The sequence below is a fragment of the Esox lucius genome, chromosome 11 (genome assembly GCF_011004845.1).
Source record: "Esox lucius isolate fEsoLuc1 chromosome 11, fEsoLuc1.pri, whole genome shotgun sequence".
In the NCBI taxonomy this organism is placed as follows: domain Eukaryota; kingdom Metazoa; phylum Chordata; class Actinopteri; order Esociformes; family Esocidae; genus Esox; species Esox lucius.
Window position 1 is genome coordinate 37138215 of NC_047579.1, and position 14447 is coordinate 37152661.

At 44.6% G+C, this 14447-nt stretch overlaps 1 protein-coding gene across 3 annotated transcripts in view; it reads right to left on the reverse strand.

The window, feature by feature from the left end:
* Positions 1-11332, reverse strand: part of brd4 (bromodomain containing 4) — a 31857-nt gene extending 20525 nt beyond the window's left edge. For 2 of the 3 annotated variants that reach the window (XM_034295029.1, XM_029123844.2), the window contains exon 1: positions 10615-11331. In XM_034295029.1, coding sequence (XP_034150920.1) covers positions 10615-10718 — 104 coding nt within the window. In that variant the 5' untranslated portion in view covers positions 10719-11331. Of the gene's footprint in view, positions 1-10614 lie in introns of all 3 variants that reach the window. The other variant, XM_034295030.1, reaches the window with a different exon arrangement.
* Between the last annotated feature and the right edge of the window lie 3115 nt (positions 11333-14447).

Genomic DNA, 14447 nt, shown 5'->3' on the forward strand with positions numbered 1-14447 from the left:
AAGAGGGTCTCATGGTGGGGAGGGAGGAGTAAACTATCAATGCGATTAGATTTCCAGTTACAAAAAATAAAAGACGATATTGTTCTGGTAGTAAGATAAACAATAACGCCATACTCAGTTTGTTTACAATACGGCATTTGAACTTAAGCATTAAAAAATGTCTTCCTCAAACGCTTCCCTCCCTACCCGAGCCCATGCTTAAGTCCTTGGTACCAAATGTATAGTGGAAACAGTAAAGCCTGGAGCCAACATTAGCATAAATCACCGGTGTGACCCGGTTGCCGCGGTAAAGCACCAGTGGAAACGCGGCATAATAGAAGGATTTTGGAGAACTCTGAGGTAATTTTGTGTTGTTATAGGTTCTGCAGGATACGTCTCAGTGCTACGCTTTTCTATCGAGACAATGGCATCGTATCACCTTTGGTCGTTCCAACTCTTTCCGTTCTGAGTCTTTGCTTCCCTGTACTGTTGCTTCATTTTCTTTATTTTATCAGGGATCTGTTTGTTGGATCGGATGAAAACCATTACGAGAAGCCTAAAGCAAACGATACACATCGCCATTCGAATAGAACAAAATGCTGCGTTTTCACACCATGTAACACGTCCATCCGCAAACCCCAGACCAAGTCCTAAAGTCTGGGGCTTGGCACCAAGTTAGAGCTGGGGTACTCGGCCATGGCCTAGAGGCCGACTGGCCCGTGTCAGTGGAAACTGAAAAAAGGGTAAAACACCAGTGTTTGGCACCAATGGAAATGTGGCATAGGTATTCAGACTCTTTGCAGAGACACCTCACATTGGGCTGATAGGCACCCTGTGTCGTTCATCCTTAAAACAGAACGTGAGGAGTCCACCTGAGCAAACTTCAATTGATCAGACATGATATAAAAGCAAAAACCAAGACATTAACTCTTTAGATCTATGAGATAAATGTGTTGTGGCATCTGGAGGTTACAAAAAAAATCTGACACGCACTGAAAGTCCCCAGGAACACAGTGGGCTCCATCATTGTGGAACCAGTTTGGAAACACAGAAACTGTTCCTGGAGAAGGCCGTCCAGCCAAACCACATTACTGGGCAAGAAGGGCATTGGTCAGGGAGGTGACCAAGAACCCAATGGCCAGTCTAACAGAGCTGCAGAGTTTTTCTGCATAAGTGGACCGGCTAGAGGGACAACCATGTTTGCGGCACTCAATCAATCAGGCCTTTATGGAAGAGCGGTCACACAGTAAGAACTCCTGACCAAAAGGAATATGAAGGACCTGAAGGATTCTGATGGGGGGGTCAGTTATTCAATGACCCCCCCCCATTCATGAGTCATTTTAACAATAGATCGGTGTATGTTTTCATATAAATGTGTGTATCATGACAATTATCTGCGTTCATTATTGTACCATGCATCCAATTATCAGTAATAAACATGTCTTTATAATACTGCCTCGCTTCATCCATTTTTCTCAGAGAAAAAAACAGCCTTTGGATGGAGCACTTAGCTGGAAGAGCACATATGAAACCAATGATGTTGCAGAAACATGCTTAACTGAACGACCTAGTTGAACAAGTCACTAAAAGGGACATGCTACTTGAATCAGTAAAGGCATGCAAAAAGGAATTAATCGTTCACGAACTGCACATCACCAGTGACAGACTTGTTTGCTGGCTGCTGCTCCAGGAACGTTTCTAGGACCTCCGGGACACTACTCCACTAGGTCACCACTTTAGAGCTATGGCCATGGCGCTACTGTGAAAAAAGGTTACTATGCAATCGCTGGAAGTTTGAAACCAGCCAGCGTGGCTAAATTCAACACCAACGCCGCAACATTTTTCATATTAAACAGCATTGCCCATGATGATAATTGATTTCTGGATTTTAAGAGTCAATTTCAGATCATCCAAACAAGATAAATCAGAAAATCTTCACCAGATGTAGAACTTGCCATTAAGACACACTGAACGCCAAGCTCTACATGTGGTGAAAAGAAGGTACAGCTCATCACGTGAAAAATATGATCATTGAGGTAAAGCGGAGTGGTGGAAGCATCAGGATACGGGGATGCTTCTCAGCAACAGGGGCCAAAAAATTAGTCATGTTTGAGGTAATGATGCTCAGAGAGAAAACCCGATCCAGAGCACACAGGTCCAGACTGGGACGAGGACTCATCTTTCAGCACAACAACAACTTGAAGCACACAGCCAATACAAATATAGAGCCAATACAAGCCGCTGGACTGGCTTCAGAACGAGTCTGTGAATGTCCTTGAGTGGCCCGGCCAAAGGATCTGCACGGAACAGCAGTATTAACTGCCCAAATCCTTGTGTGCAAAGCACGCAGACATACCCAAGAAAAATCTAAGCTGCGATTTCTGCCAAAGCCAATTCTACAAAGGACTGTAAAGTTTCTGAGCACTTATGTAAGTTAGATATCTAATTGTTTAATTTCAATGAATTGGCACATTTCTAAAAAGGTGTTTTCATTTTGTCATTATAGGTTATTGTGTAGTTTGAAGCAAATATCATCAAGACAAGAAAACATGGAGAAAGTATAGCCACAGGGTACAAACACACAAGTCTTGTTTATTTGTCGATCAGAAACCACCTTCTGAGGGCTAATGCTAATGCTAATGTTTCAACCAATCCGTTTCTTTGCTGTTGCAATTTGAAATCAAATATTTATTGTGAAGTCAAAATGACAAAGGATTACAAGACTTAAAGAACAACGAAGTTCCGTCAACTCCGATTCCTCGACCACAACCGAGCCACACACCCACCACGCCAGACAATATTCCATTACCCTGTCTGATCAGTGTTCACTATCCTGTGGTTATCTGCATGTTTTTATTTTTTTATTTCCACTTTCTTAGCCAGCGCCTGACATTTTACTCACAACCAGATGACACAGATAGGACCCTAACCTGCTCACCATAGCAACACAAGTCAGAACAAACTCCATGTGCATGAAAGAGGTTTCTCACAGAAGTCATACAAGTTTCCTGTATCACAACCAGGACCTAAAACTGTAAAAGAAAAAAAAACACTGGGTTCTGTCATCATCTGTGAGTGGGCAACTTTCAGGAAAAGATGAACCAGCCCTGTTCTGTGCACTCTGAACTCAGCTCGATCCAGTAACACAGTAATCTGGACCTGGGTTCAGAGTTCGCAGAGCTAAGTCAAAATAATACCCTTCATTAACAAGGTTCAGTCTATCCGTCAGTATGTGTGTGTGTGTGGGGGGGGGGGGGGGGGTGTGGCACCATGGGGAGACACAGCGGCTCCTCCTCATTCCTTGGAAGCCTCCAGATTTTGGCGTGTTCCAGGTTCTGGGAAGGGCGGGTGTGGGTGTTTATGGTGTAATCTGGCTGCTGTTGAATCCCTGTGTTCCCATCCTCAACCTCTGATTCTCCCTCCCACCACATCCCCTCCCCCTCTTCCCACCTCGCTCCCCACCCCCGCTCCTCTCCCTCCGCTTTCCCCCTCTCCCCCAACTATGTCACAGGGACGATGTGTTGCCGACAGAGAACAAAGATACAACTATGATAGTCTGCTGGCCAGCCCAGCCCAAGGCCACACGCAACTCCTGCATGGCTACAAATAACACACACACACACACACGCAACTCTGCTCAAACACAAAGTTGGGATCATAGAGAGGGTTTCGGTTTAGTGCCCGGGCCAGTCACACACACACTATGATCAGGCTGACTAACTACATTCCTGATGAGTCACCTTTCTGAGAAGGAAGTTTTACCGACCGCATGATCAGTGCCTAGACCTCCACACCGCCCACGTCTGACACAGACACGCGGTGGACATGACTAACTGACCTCCCCATGAGACCACGTCAGAGGAGGTCTACTTCTTCTAGTACCTGCCTTCCAGCTCACCAAAGGTCAGAGCGCCCCTGGCAGGGCTCCGGGAAACGTCTGTCACAAGGGACTTCCTGATAGCTGCTGCTGATAACCGAACAGACAGTGGCACACAGACATCAAAGACCGACGTGATAACGTAGCAGCGCCGGCACAATAAAACAAAAACGACCAACACTGTCAATGCAGATCACCTACCGTTGGGAATTGGTTGATATCGGCAATCATGATAAGTGGCATTTATCAGAGAAATGCGTATTTGAAACGGTATGCCACAAACAACTAGTCATTTAAGTACATAAAAATAATCTGGTAGATATTACTGCTAAGGTAAATCTATTTGGCCATTTATCATTACAACAATATGGATATGAAGGTTTATCCACATCACCCGGGTCCATGTCGGAGGTGGTTAAGAGTCCTGGTATCACTGTCAACACGATCCCTGGATCGTCGACAGCCTCATAGTAATAAACAAGTAAACAGCGGCTGTGACATCAGTTTTCAAAATGACACATTGACCTTTGAACTCTGTCTGTACATTTCACAACGTTTACATCTAACTGTTATTCAAAACAAGGACAGGGGATGGTTCTTGCTATTGTTCCAAAATATTAAAAAAGATACAAAATCAATTACTTTAAAATAAGATTACAGACAGATTGTTTGGAGTCTGATGGGCAGAATGGACACAGATGGGCAGAATGGACACAGTGGTGGTAAGCAGCGTCAAAAGGACAGAAGACATAAGTCTGGCACCACGTTTGCTTTGTAGTGTCTGTGTGTGTTTTGAAAAGGTCCAATTTGGACACTGATAAGTGACAAATTTGGTACGATGGGCCGGTACAGTAATGTGTTCATGATGTCAGAGCTGAGGGTCCATGTTCGTTTGTCAGGAAGCCGTTCTTAACTTGAACAAAACAGGCCCTCCTACCTCCCACCAATAGGGCAACATGAGCAAAATGGGTTGTTTCCAAATGAGGAGATTTTGCAAAGGTCACTAAATTAAGTATTGTGAAAGATTGAGGATTACAATAGTAATCACGTTGTACACCAATGACTTCTTTAAAACGGGTGATAATATTACCATCATTGTGTCTGAACTGCCTTTTCAAAACCTAAAACTTCAACATTATTTAGTCACATGGGAAATCAAACACTTTTTCAAATTCAGCCCATCGGACCCAGGCTGTTATTCCCAATGAGCTGACAGACTTAAAACTTTGTTCACCCGAGACTGCGGTAAAAATATTCTAAGATATATAAATATACATATATTCAATGATGCTTCGCAGCCACAATAACTATGCCCCCACCACAGTGAACAGACTGGCATAACTCAATACAGAGTTCAAAACCTACACCAGACTGGAGGGACGGATCCGGACACAGAATGAACAGCGGGCGACCAATTATTTTTGTGGTGGGCCCGGGTTCAACACCTTCTATCATCGCTTGTGCAGAGAAGCTTTCGGTACACCAACATCTCAACACAAGTGTGAATTTGGCGTGCAAGTGGCCGGCCAACAGGAACTGGCTGAACAGTCTGGCAGGGTGCTGGGGATGCGTCAAGTCCACAACTGTGTAAACAGACAGGTGTGAGTCAGACTAATGTCAATAGTCCGGGCCAACACCTCACGAGCGGAGAAATGAACCCAGTGGTCAAGTGTCCGGCCAGTAAACGAAAAGTCCAAGAATGCGTGGCATCCTAACCTGGTAGATGAACACATCGGGAATGGAGTAAGAAACACTGCCAAAATTCCACCAAGCCAGACATTTTTTACCAGCAAAATAATAAATTGCCTTTTTGCGTCACATACATTCATTTCAGTACATTGCATTGAGGTAATAAGGTATTATGTTGAATACAAAATTTTTATTTCCAATGACAATTTATTAGCTTCTGATTTTATCTATTGCATACTGGCCACACACAGAACAACTCGTCACCAATTTACACCAGTATCTCTTCCTTGTGAACTTTAACATTATTTGACAATACTTAACACCATTCCCTAATAACAAGTGCTTACCCGCAATAAAAAAAATTCTAAAACCGTTCATGAATCACTTCCCAAATGTATTACAAACTCTATCCAAAGCTAACCAGCAAAAGCAAATGAACATCAATAACTACAAAAATGTTTTTTTATATTAGAAAGGTTCTCAACATTAACTTAAGCTCTAACCATTTCCCAAAGTGCTCCATCTTATATTATTATTTACCTTATATAATGCATTATTTAAATAGCAATTTGTTTAATTAGCGGTTTCTTTTTCATTTGAAAATGTACACAATTATTTTGAAGGCAAAATGCGAAAATCAAAAGTCTTACTGTTGCTGCTGAATGTATAACATTTCACCGCAGACTTTTATTGAGAAGGCAAAATATGAAAACCGGAGTTCTTATTGTTGCTGCCAAATCTCTGTTACCCGCATGACGCGAATCAATTGCACCCATCTAGTTCCTGGCTAGCTCTTTACCTTGGGTTGTCGCTCAGACGATGGCTACCTTCTTTATATCAAAGACAGACACACAGCCAGTTACTTTTCTGACCGCACTCGCTAGCTTGATACTCCAAATGTTGTTGCTCTGCTCTGATGCTCGTGTGATAGTAAAACTGCGAGCGATGGAATATGCGAAAAGCTTGGGGAAAAAAATAAGAATAATTGTATGTCATAAAAATAGTTTTTCTGTTGCGGCGCATCCCTCTCCGCTGCTCTGACTACAATAAGAGTGTAGAAACATTTATACACCAGTTTGGCGGACTGCCTTCTGAGATTAACATGAAATGTACCTGCATTTGGTGCTTGGCGGGTGTTAATTTCAGACCCAACCTGAGAGCCTAAGGTTTGTTTTTAAAGGCAACATTATTATAGTAGCTTGGTTGGTCTCTCGCTCACTAATGTCAGGAGCTGTCAAAATGCTCTCTTCCTCTGTTTTTGTGAGAATCCCAAATGCACTCGATTCGTTGCCTCAGATACCTCAGCTTTCATTTTATAATCCAACAGGTTTTGAGATAGATGCAAGGGAGGACGTGAGTAAATCAAAGACATTGAATGGAAATTGTTCAACATTAACAGAGACGCATTTCCATCCCCAAGTCAAAGGACCCGAGGAGGCATGGCATTAGCCAGGCTAACAACATCCTCCCACGTCAAGGTCACAGGCTCTTTCCAGGGGAACGACTACAATCTAAATGTGAATTGGGTCATTTGGAACGTCGCAGGTTTACACCTGGTGCACATTACGGTTTCATTTCTCAAACGTCCCGTCAAACGTCCGGATCAGAAGCCTTGAGACACACACAAAATAGGCTTCTCCCCCTGCGGGCCATTGCACCGATACTGGGCCGACTTCAGAGCGTTGACTTGAAACCACAACCAATGACGGAACCCATTTGACCCGATAAGGCAGGACGACACCAAGGAAACAACAGACGCTCTGGGAAACTGACCTGATAAGGCAGGACGACACCAAGGAAACAACAGACGCTCTGGGAAATTGAGGCCAGTTTCGCCAGGTCTGGAGAGATGTTTATGTAGCTGGCTGTGGGCTCACCCCTTTAACACCAAGACTGGTCCCAAATGGCAGCCTGTCCCCTTCCTCTAACTTCTAACTTAGTGACCCACATAAGGAATAGGGTGCCATTCGAAACAGACCGCCTAATGAAGGGGTGTTCATATAGCAAAAGTAAACATGAGCCCATATTGGACAAACCCTGGTATGGGCCGCGGTTTGCTTCATTTTAGCAAAAAAAATTTAATAAAGAAGTGTGGTTTGACTGAATAAATACACCCCAGGTCTATCTGGGCCCATTCTCACCTTCCCACTGAACACAAGCCTGGTTTCACTTGTCAGAGAAGAACCTGTTCGCACTGGTAGGCCGACAGACAATTGATGACAATAGTCCATTTTGACAATGCCATCAGTGTTAGGGGTGGGAGGCCAGTGGATTAGCGGACTTCATTTGCAGTTGGAAGTCAGAGGTCCGAAACAACACGTGAACTGTGACGGTTGGTAATGAAACTAACACCTCAGTAATCATCCCATAAACGCCTATGCATGCAGCACGTGGGTGAGGGTGCAGCCGACGTTAACATTCACCCGAGGCTGCCACACCTGCAAAGACGCTTTTGCTGTTTGCGTATACGATTTTACGCTAATGTTCGATACTTCCAACCTGTGCAACACACACACACGACGCACTGCACCTGGACCCTGAAACGCACCGCTGCAAGCCTTAGTGGGTAAGGAGTACCATTTGGCGAGCTCCCATAGAGAACGATAGACAGCCCAACATTTTATTTAGTGGTTGGATCCTAAATTACATTTTCACACACAACAGGGTCTTGAACTTACAGAAAATAGTGCAATAAACAAAAAAACATCTCATAGGTGACAGTTCTGTAGGGGGGAAACACCTCGTTAATGAAAGCGGTCCAAAACAAAACAATATCCAGACGTGTCCAAGACAAAGGACACAAAACACTCAACCACTCCGCAATTCTGGTGTGCAGTAGGGCATCCATGGATATTCAATGCATCCAACCTTGAAGCAGACCCAAGCAAAAGGGGCGTCCCACCAGATACTAGGCAGGGGTCCCCTTACAAAGTGGCAGATGAGTGTTCATCTCCTAGTGTGGCTTTACACCTGCGCAGGCACACACCCTTTTGGTTTGTTTCACCAACGCATGGTAGTAGAAGAACAGAGAGCCATTTAAAATGGGGATCGTCTCAGTGGGGCTGGTCGTGCTAACATGAACACCGTAATGGGACGGATCCATTGACCCAGCATCCATCCAAGTCCATGATGAGGTAACGAACCGGGCCCGAAGACTGGTCACGCTTTAATAGTCGTGCTCCTTCACTGAGGGGCGGCCTGGCCAAGGGTCATTACACAACCCCATAAGTAAACAGGAATAAAAGAGAAAAATCAATGGCACCGATGTCCAATTCTTCCCTTATCAACACGGCCCGCCGCTGTACAAAGGGCAATGACAACAGTTGACCCGACACACAAGGAGACACCGTGTCAGGGATCCGACTGTGAGAAGCATTGATGGCAGCTCCATTCAGATCGCATATTCTCTAAAAACACGTCAGATGTGAGAGGACAACAGATGTTGTCTCTCCCTGGGAAAACAACTCCACAGACCACAGACACATGACCTCACTGGAGGTGAATTCAAACCCTGCCGCAGGCTGGCTTCCGGACAGTTCTGGAATAACAGTTGACCTGTGACCTGGACAAACTGCTTTGGAATGCTGAGAGAGAGAGAGCAAGAGAAGCAAGCGGATCCGGTTACCGAGCAGACAGGTTGTAACCAGGAGATCAGGCTCTGCCGTACCTACAGACCCAAACTGTCCCCTCCGGAAAGCAAACAAATCATCATAATCATTAATGTTGTCCTGGGGAGGGAGAAGTCCAGAGGGTCCTGCCCTACGTGGCACAGGGTTGCGTGCGTGTCCCCATTGGATCCCCAGCCCCTATGCAGCGCCCTAGCGAGCGCGCACCACTCGGACCGATGACTCCCTGTTCAAGGGAATAGGACACCGGTTGGGATGCATGCCTCTTCACTTTTCTTCATTCTTGAGAGCAAAGGGGTGAATAATTAATAACCCCCGTTCTCCGGGGAGCAACGGGTAGTGGCAGCACCAACACTTCCATCTGTGCACGTGGCCCGATGACGTCAAGGGACGGAACGGGGTCAGGCCAAGGTGGCCAAGGGCTGCCGGGAGGGACGAGCATCCTCTCCATCAGCTTGGCCATCAATCAGGCTCAGCTTGCCTCCTAAACGGTGCACCGTCCCCAAAACACGCTGCGTGGTGTTAGAACGGGACGATTTCAGACTCGGACCGTTTTATCATTTCAGCAGGGTGTCTTCCACGCACGGAAAGCCTCCTTCTGTTTTAATAGGAGACGGAATGACTGAGTCAGAGGCGTGTCACATCACACTGTTTGGAGTTCTCCTTCTCCCACACCAGCAACACCACCCGCGCAAAAAACTGAATGGGTATGTTCACTGTTGCAACATCTAATTATTGTAACCACATTGATTCAGGGGATTCTCGGCTCTAGGCACAACAGTCACTCTTGAGTCACTTTGTAAATAGTGCCATGTTATCTGACAGACTCCACACAAGACACACACTTATGGAACCATCTCGTTCACAGAAACATTTTTCTCTCACTCAGTTTTTCCTCTGTCTCACTATCAAACTGTCTCTAAGGCTGAACTCCCAAGACCAGTTGATCAAGGCTTTGTCAAGAATCAGGTCATGTTTCCTAAAAGGACCAGCCCTGCTGCCACAACAACACACAGCATTTTCCTCTACTGTCACTCCTACCACACACACACACACACACACAAACACACACACAGATACACACACACACACAAACACACACACACACAGACACACTTATCAAGGATTGAATAGTGACAAAATCCAATCCTCAGATTGTGGATTTCACTACAGGCTTTAGATTGATACTTTTGAGAGGAAAAATAGCAAAACTCCTGTATTCGTCCAGAACAGAGACTTGGAAACTGGAGCTTTCTGGCAGTTTCACTTTCACGTACTGCATTGGTGGTGGCCTCTTTCCATTGCAAACCCAAGTTGTAGCTTAGCTGGTTTTCAACACAACATATGTAAACTAGTATTACGAGGAGAATCTCTGTTGAAAAGGTTAGGTAAACCTGTTTTACAGAGAAAAAAAAAGAGGAAAGAGTATCAAACAAACCTTACCTTTTCACAGAGACCGAGGAGTAATGAGCAATTTTTTCCAACAGGGCATCCAAAGTCTGAAAATCCAGCAGATCGTTAGATTTGGCGTGCATTCTGTAATCCATCTAGAAGCTTCCCTCAACACATACCAAAAAAAAGAAGAAAAAAAAAAGAACAGAAGTTGCGCTCCCTTTCTTTCCTTTCACCCCAAACACACAGAGAAAGAGTGATCCGTTCCGTTTCAACACTCCGACCTAGATCCGTTTCGCAATAACCCATTCACAATAATCCATAAACACGATAAATCCATACGTCGCAGCTCGAGGGAGAAGCGTTCCGGGGGTAAAACAGCCCCAGGAAGGAGCCTGGGAGCCGGGTAAGATCTGCACCCTCGGAGGCCTGGCTGGAGCCGGCTGGGTTATCTCTGCGTGCCGGTCTCCTTCGCTCTGCCCCCTCCCCCTCTCAGCGGCTGCACAACAGCCCAATAGAGACAGGCTCCTCGGCCCATTGTGTGTCCTTCCCGGGCCTCCCCCCCACACACACACACACAGCCAGAGACAGGGGAAAAAAGAGGGCGGTTGGGGGGTGGGGCTTTAAGAAAATAAAATCCAGGAGCGTCGGCTTCGTCCTTTCTCCCACGACTCTTCTTTCCCCTCACACTGTCTCTCACACACACGCAGAGAGCATAGAGTGCGGCGGTTACTCAACGATGAAAAATGGCTCTGGTGTTCCGCTTCCTCATTGACTGCCAGTCTCAGCCCACAGCTTACGTTGCCCCTCCCCTCTTGCACGCTTCCTCCGCTCACTCCACCCCTCCCTCCTTTTTCTCTGTCCCCCACATCAATAGCTTGAGGCCCCTCCCTCAGTCCCTACCTCCCTCTCGCAATTACATTTCAATTTAAAGGGATTCACTGGCAACGGGAAAAGTTTGTTTGCGTCGCCGAAACAAGGGGGAAAACAAAAAGTCACATAAAAAAAAAGAATGTAACAATAAAAATGTGCACGGGGGGGGGGGGGTCTACCTCCATCACCCAACACCCCTCCTAAAAATCCTTCTTTCCAACTTGGCTCGGCTCACCCCTCCCCCACATACTCTTCCCCTTTCAGGATAATCTTGTGAACCAACGCCTGTCCGCCTGCCTCCCCCACCAAATCAAGGGCTACCTTATCTCCCCCGTCTCTCTCCCCCCTCACTCGCTTTCCCTCCCTCCACCTCACTGCTGCTCGCTCACAGAAAATCACACAGCACGTCTAGACTGGGCCAATGCATGCTTTTGTATTGCATGCCGGCTGGGGCTTTTGTCAATGCACAAGAGTGAGAACAGCAAGAGAAAATGGGAGATGGTAGAGACAAAAAAATTGAAAAAGTGAGTAGAGAGCGAAAGGCCTTTTTACACTACAATGTCCAAATGAATCAAGCGAGACTTAATTTGTTGCGTAAACGGCGCGCTAAACCTGCTCTCGGGCACTACCTTCCGAGGGAACGGGACAGTACTGGACCACTGGAGACCTCCCCTTGTGAGAAGAGATCGACAGGTGCTGTACTTTTGCTGTACTTTTACAGTTTCCAAAAATGCTTCAAGCAAAGGGAAACTGCTTTCTTTTCAATGTCTATGTTTTGTGCCAATTAATTAAACTTCAGCAAATGCTTCAAATGGCAGGACTTCAAACCCGAGTTTGGTACAGGAGTAAACATTTCACAAGTAATTCAGAACAGATTCTATATTCTCATTGGCTTAGTTTTACAGGGGTAGGTCATGGCAATTTATAAAACTACAAACTACATTTGTCGTTTTGTATGATAATCCGTGTTTGCCATGTTATTTTTATTTAGACAGACAGGTTCTGTAATGATACTAGTCCAATCTGAAACAACATCCTTTCCGTTTTTAGGAAAATATCAGAGCTCGACTGGTACTGCTAGTGGTTTTATAAAAAAGCAATCATAAAATGTGTGTTTTGTGCTAACATACCCAAATATCACGTCCACTTAGGGCTTGGCGATATCAACAAATCAGTATTGCAATAGGTAGACCTAATTCCCTTAATAACAATATATAGCATTATTGAGGTACTTCTTAATGTTAATTATACTAATTTATTTAGAAGAATGTCTCAACTGCATAGGAATATGGAACATTGGTTCTTAGCCTTTTCTAGAAAGTTATTGCAATATATATTGTCAGAGGCAATTGGGTCCACTTATCGCGATACTGATTTATGTTGATATCGCCCAGCCCTACTTCCACTGAAACTAATCAAAAATGAAACCCCACTAAAACGTAAAGGATAGCATATGCAGTTGAACTGACAAATCTCAAAATCAGTTGAGTAAGGATGTGACGTTTTACTCCATTCACCTTAGACACAGATTATGTGATTCCCAAATCTCATCCACATTGAAACACCTTTAAAAACTAACTGGAGCCTCTAAATAAACAGCAAATCTTAAACGTCAAAATCTAATGCTCAGAAGCCCATTGGTCAACGTTCCACTCTGCCTCATTTTTAAGGATGATGGCGGTTGAGGAACAAACATGGTGGACACAAATCAGTTGTGAGCACAGGCCCCTTGATTCCAGCATGAATCCAATCACATATGAAAAGACCATTCAAACATGCCAATAGTTATCCAAACATTCCTCAGTTTCTCCAACAACAAACTGATATAACAGACTGAGGAGCTATTCGGCATGAGAGCAACGAGCAAACAATCCTAATTTCTTCAAAGAAAGACAGTGTTTTAAACACACTGCCTGACTAGGGATGTTAGCAGACAGATGACAGCAGTCTGGCATCTTTGTCCACAGGATAATTTGCATAATTTAATGGAATAAAACTGGCGTGTGTGTTGTTGTCAGGTTGTCATGCATCATCATGCATTCCAACAGGTAAGCTGTGCATCGTTGAATTTTAATTAAGTCACCCCAGCTCAGCTGGAACGGACGCAAGCTTAAATAACTGGCAAGGTGTCAAAGTGAACACTCCTTGAACAAAAATGTAGTCAATACTCATTTTTTGAAAGAGTGAAAGCAATATTGCTGGGAGAAGTTCCCCTATATTTGGACATACGGATCTTCATTTCGACACCACGGAACACAAGGTCGCTTATAAACATCAACAAACAACGGTGGTAATTAACTTGTCCGTCCAAGGCACACTGGACCAGCAGTCTAGTTCACCACACTGGTGTAAGATACAAAAAAGATTAAATGGGCAAGAGGTCGATAATTAGTTGACCTCTGGCCCATTTCATCGACCCGATATTGCAACTGTATCTATGTGGAGGGTTGTCCAGCAAGCCCCAAGCATGTGGCCAGGTTAGCACTTTAAATCAGATGTGAACGAAACCAAAACAAATACAGACGCGGAAATGTCAATCTAACTGATTCATGACTGAATGTGCATGAATGTTACACTGGGGATTTTTTTTTAGCACCCCCCCTTTTTCTCCCCATGCCCAATTTCCTGATGCCCAGTTTGCCATCATGGTTTCCCAGTTCTTCATCATTGTGAACATAAAGAAATACTCCCCGTTATCAAATGTTTCTGTTTGAAACCCTGTAGTTGTACAAGAACTGGGCAAAAAAAATTATGAAACCACACATTTAAAAAACAATATGCGTATCAGATCATATTAATGTTAACCCTTTAAACTACTTCTAAGATCAATTGTTGAAGCCTTACATTTTACTATAAACAGAGCCCCTTTTTGCTATTTAATTTAGTGTTAAACTCCAAATTTCACTGGTGTAGGCTACTTATAATGAACAATAACAGAAAAACACCTGAGACACATGGTCTGTCCACTTAGCAGTGATTATGTTTCAGTTTATTCTTCCAAGCTTAAAAGA